The sequence below is a fragment of the Monoraphidium neglectum genome (assembly GCF_000611645.1).
Source record: "Monoraphidium neglectum strain SAG 48.87 unplaced genomic scaffold scaffold01038, whole genome shotgun sequence".
Taxonomy (NCBI): Eukaryota; Viridiplantae; Chlorophyta; class Chlorophyceae; order Sphaeropleales; family Selenastraceae; genus Monoraphidium; species Monoraphidium neglectum.
The window spans coordinates 12,705-14,026 of record NW_014012590.1 but is presented as its reverse complement, the minus strand read 5'-3'; the positions used below and the strand labels follow the sequence as shown (position 1 = coordinate 14,026).

General features: G+C 69.1%; 1 protein-coding gene across 1 annotated transcript in view; it reads right to left on the bottom strand.

The window, feature by feature from the left end:
* MNEG_6416 (hypothetical protein) overlaps positions 1-1,322 on the bottom strand; it is a gene marked incomplete at both ends in the record, with an annotated part of 4,909 nt that overhangs the window by 2,126 nt on the left and 1,461 nt on the right. Inside the window, 3 exons of the mRNA XM_014045112.1 lie at positions 56-249; positions 486-655; positions 861-929. Of these exons, the coding sequence (XP_013900566.1) occupies positions 56-249; positions 486-655; positions 861-929 (433 nt within the window). The remainder of the gene's footprint in view (positions 1-55; positions 250-485; positions 656-860; positions 930-1,322) is intronic.

The following is a 1,322-nucleotide window of genomic DNA, read 5'->3' as shown; positions in this document are numbered from 1 at the left end:
ACACATACACGCGCACACACGCTTGCACCTACAAGAGCACACATGTAATCCTCACCGTTGGTCCAGAAGGCCCCAAACATGACCCACTCCACCGCCTTGTCCAGGTCAGCGTCCTCAAATATGATGAGGGCGCTCTTTCCCCCCAGCTCGCACGTCGCGGGCCGCAGGTTGGTGGCCGCCGCCAGCGCAACGCTGCGGCCGGTGGCGGTGCTGCCTGTGAACGCCAGCTTGGCGACACCGGGGTGGGAGCTGCAAGGCAGTCGCGCGGAGACAGCAGTTGGGAAGGCGATAGAGCGGATGAAGCAGGTGGCGTCATCCAATCGTGCTAGTGTGCGGACTGAGTTCGAGGCTGCAAAGTCAGGAGGCCCTGCAAAGGGCGCCACCGCGCAAGCTGGGAGTGCGGATGCGGGAGCAAAGACCCCCGCACACAGGCGCGGCCCTTCCCCGTCCCACTCCACAGCGGCGCTGCCCGCCGCGCCGCGCACCAGAGCGGCGCCCCCGCCTCCTGGCCCAGCCCCGTGACCACGTTGAGCACGCCCGGCGGCAGCCCCGCGTCGGAGGCGAGCCCGGCCAGCTCCAGGCAGGTGACGCTGGCCACCTCGCTCGGCTTGAGCACGCAGCAGCAGCCCGCGGCCAGCGCGGGGGCCACCTTCCACTGCAATGGAGGGGTGGGTGCCGGATGGGTGGCAGAGGTGGGTGGACGGGCAGCAGGTGCCCAGCGGCCCGTCAAGGAGTGCAGAACCCTCGGACCGCCGCGGGCGGCGGCTGCAGGGCAGTTTGGCACGGATTCAACGCTGCTGCCACTCCAGGGCAGAGCGTGCAAGCGGTGGCCCTGGCGCGCGCCGCGTCGGCGTGCCCACCGCGGCCATGAGCAGGGGGTAGTTCCAGGGCGTCACCAGCCCCACCACACCCAGGGGCTCGCGGCGGACCTGCCGGGAGGAGTGAGGGAGCGCTTGGGGCGTGATGGAGGGGCGTGCGGGATTGCCTGGGTTGCAGGGGGCGCAGCTTCTGGATGACGGGGAGGGCCGGCTCGCTTACTGCTCACTGCAGCTGCTGAGCTCGCTGCAAACACACGTCCTGCTCCCCTCCACCAAAGACGTCAACATCATCCCTGGTCCTTCCCGTGTCGCAGCCTCTCAACCACCCCATCCCACCCTCCCGCCGGCGTCAAGGCAGGTGCCGCATGCTGAGCCCGTCATTTTCCTGATGACTCCGAGACACCCTGCCCGCTTGACAACAGCCACCACTCGCGGCGTCCCGCAGCAAACAAACCCTCCGACAACCCCCGCTGCCCCGGCTGCTTGCAAGACCCCCCCCCCCCC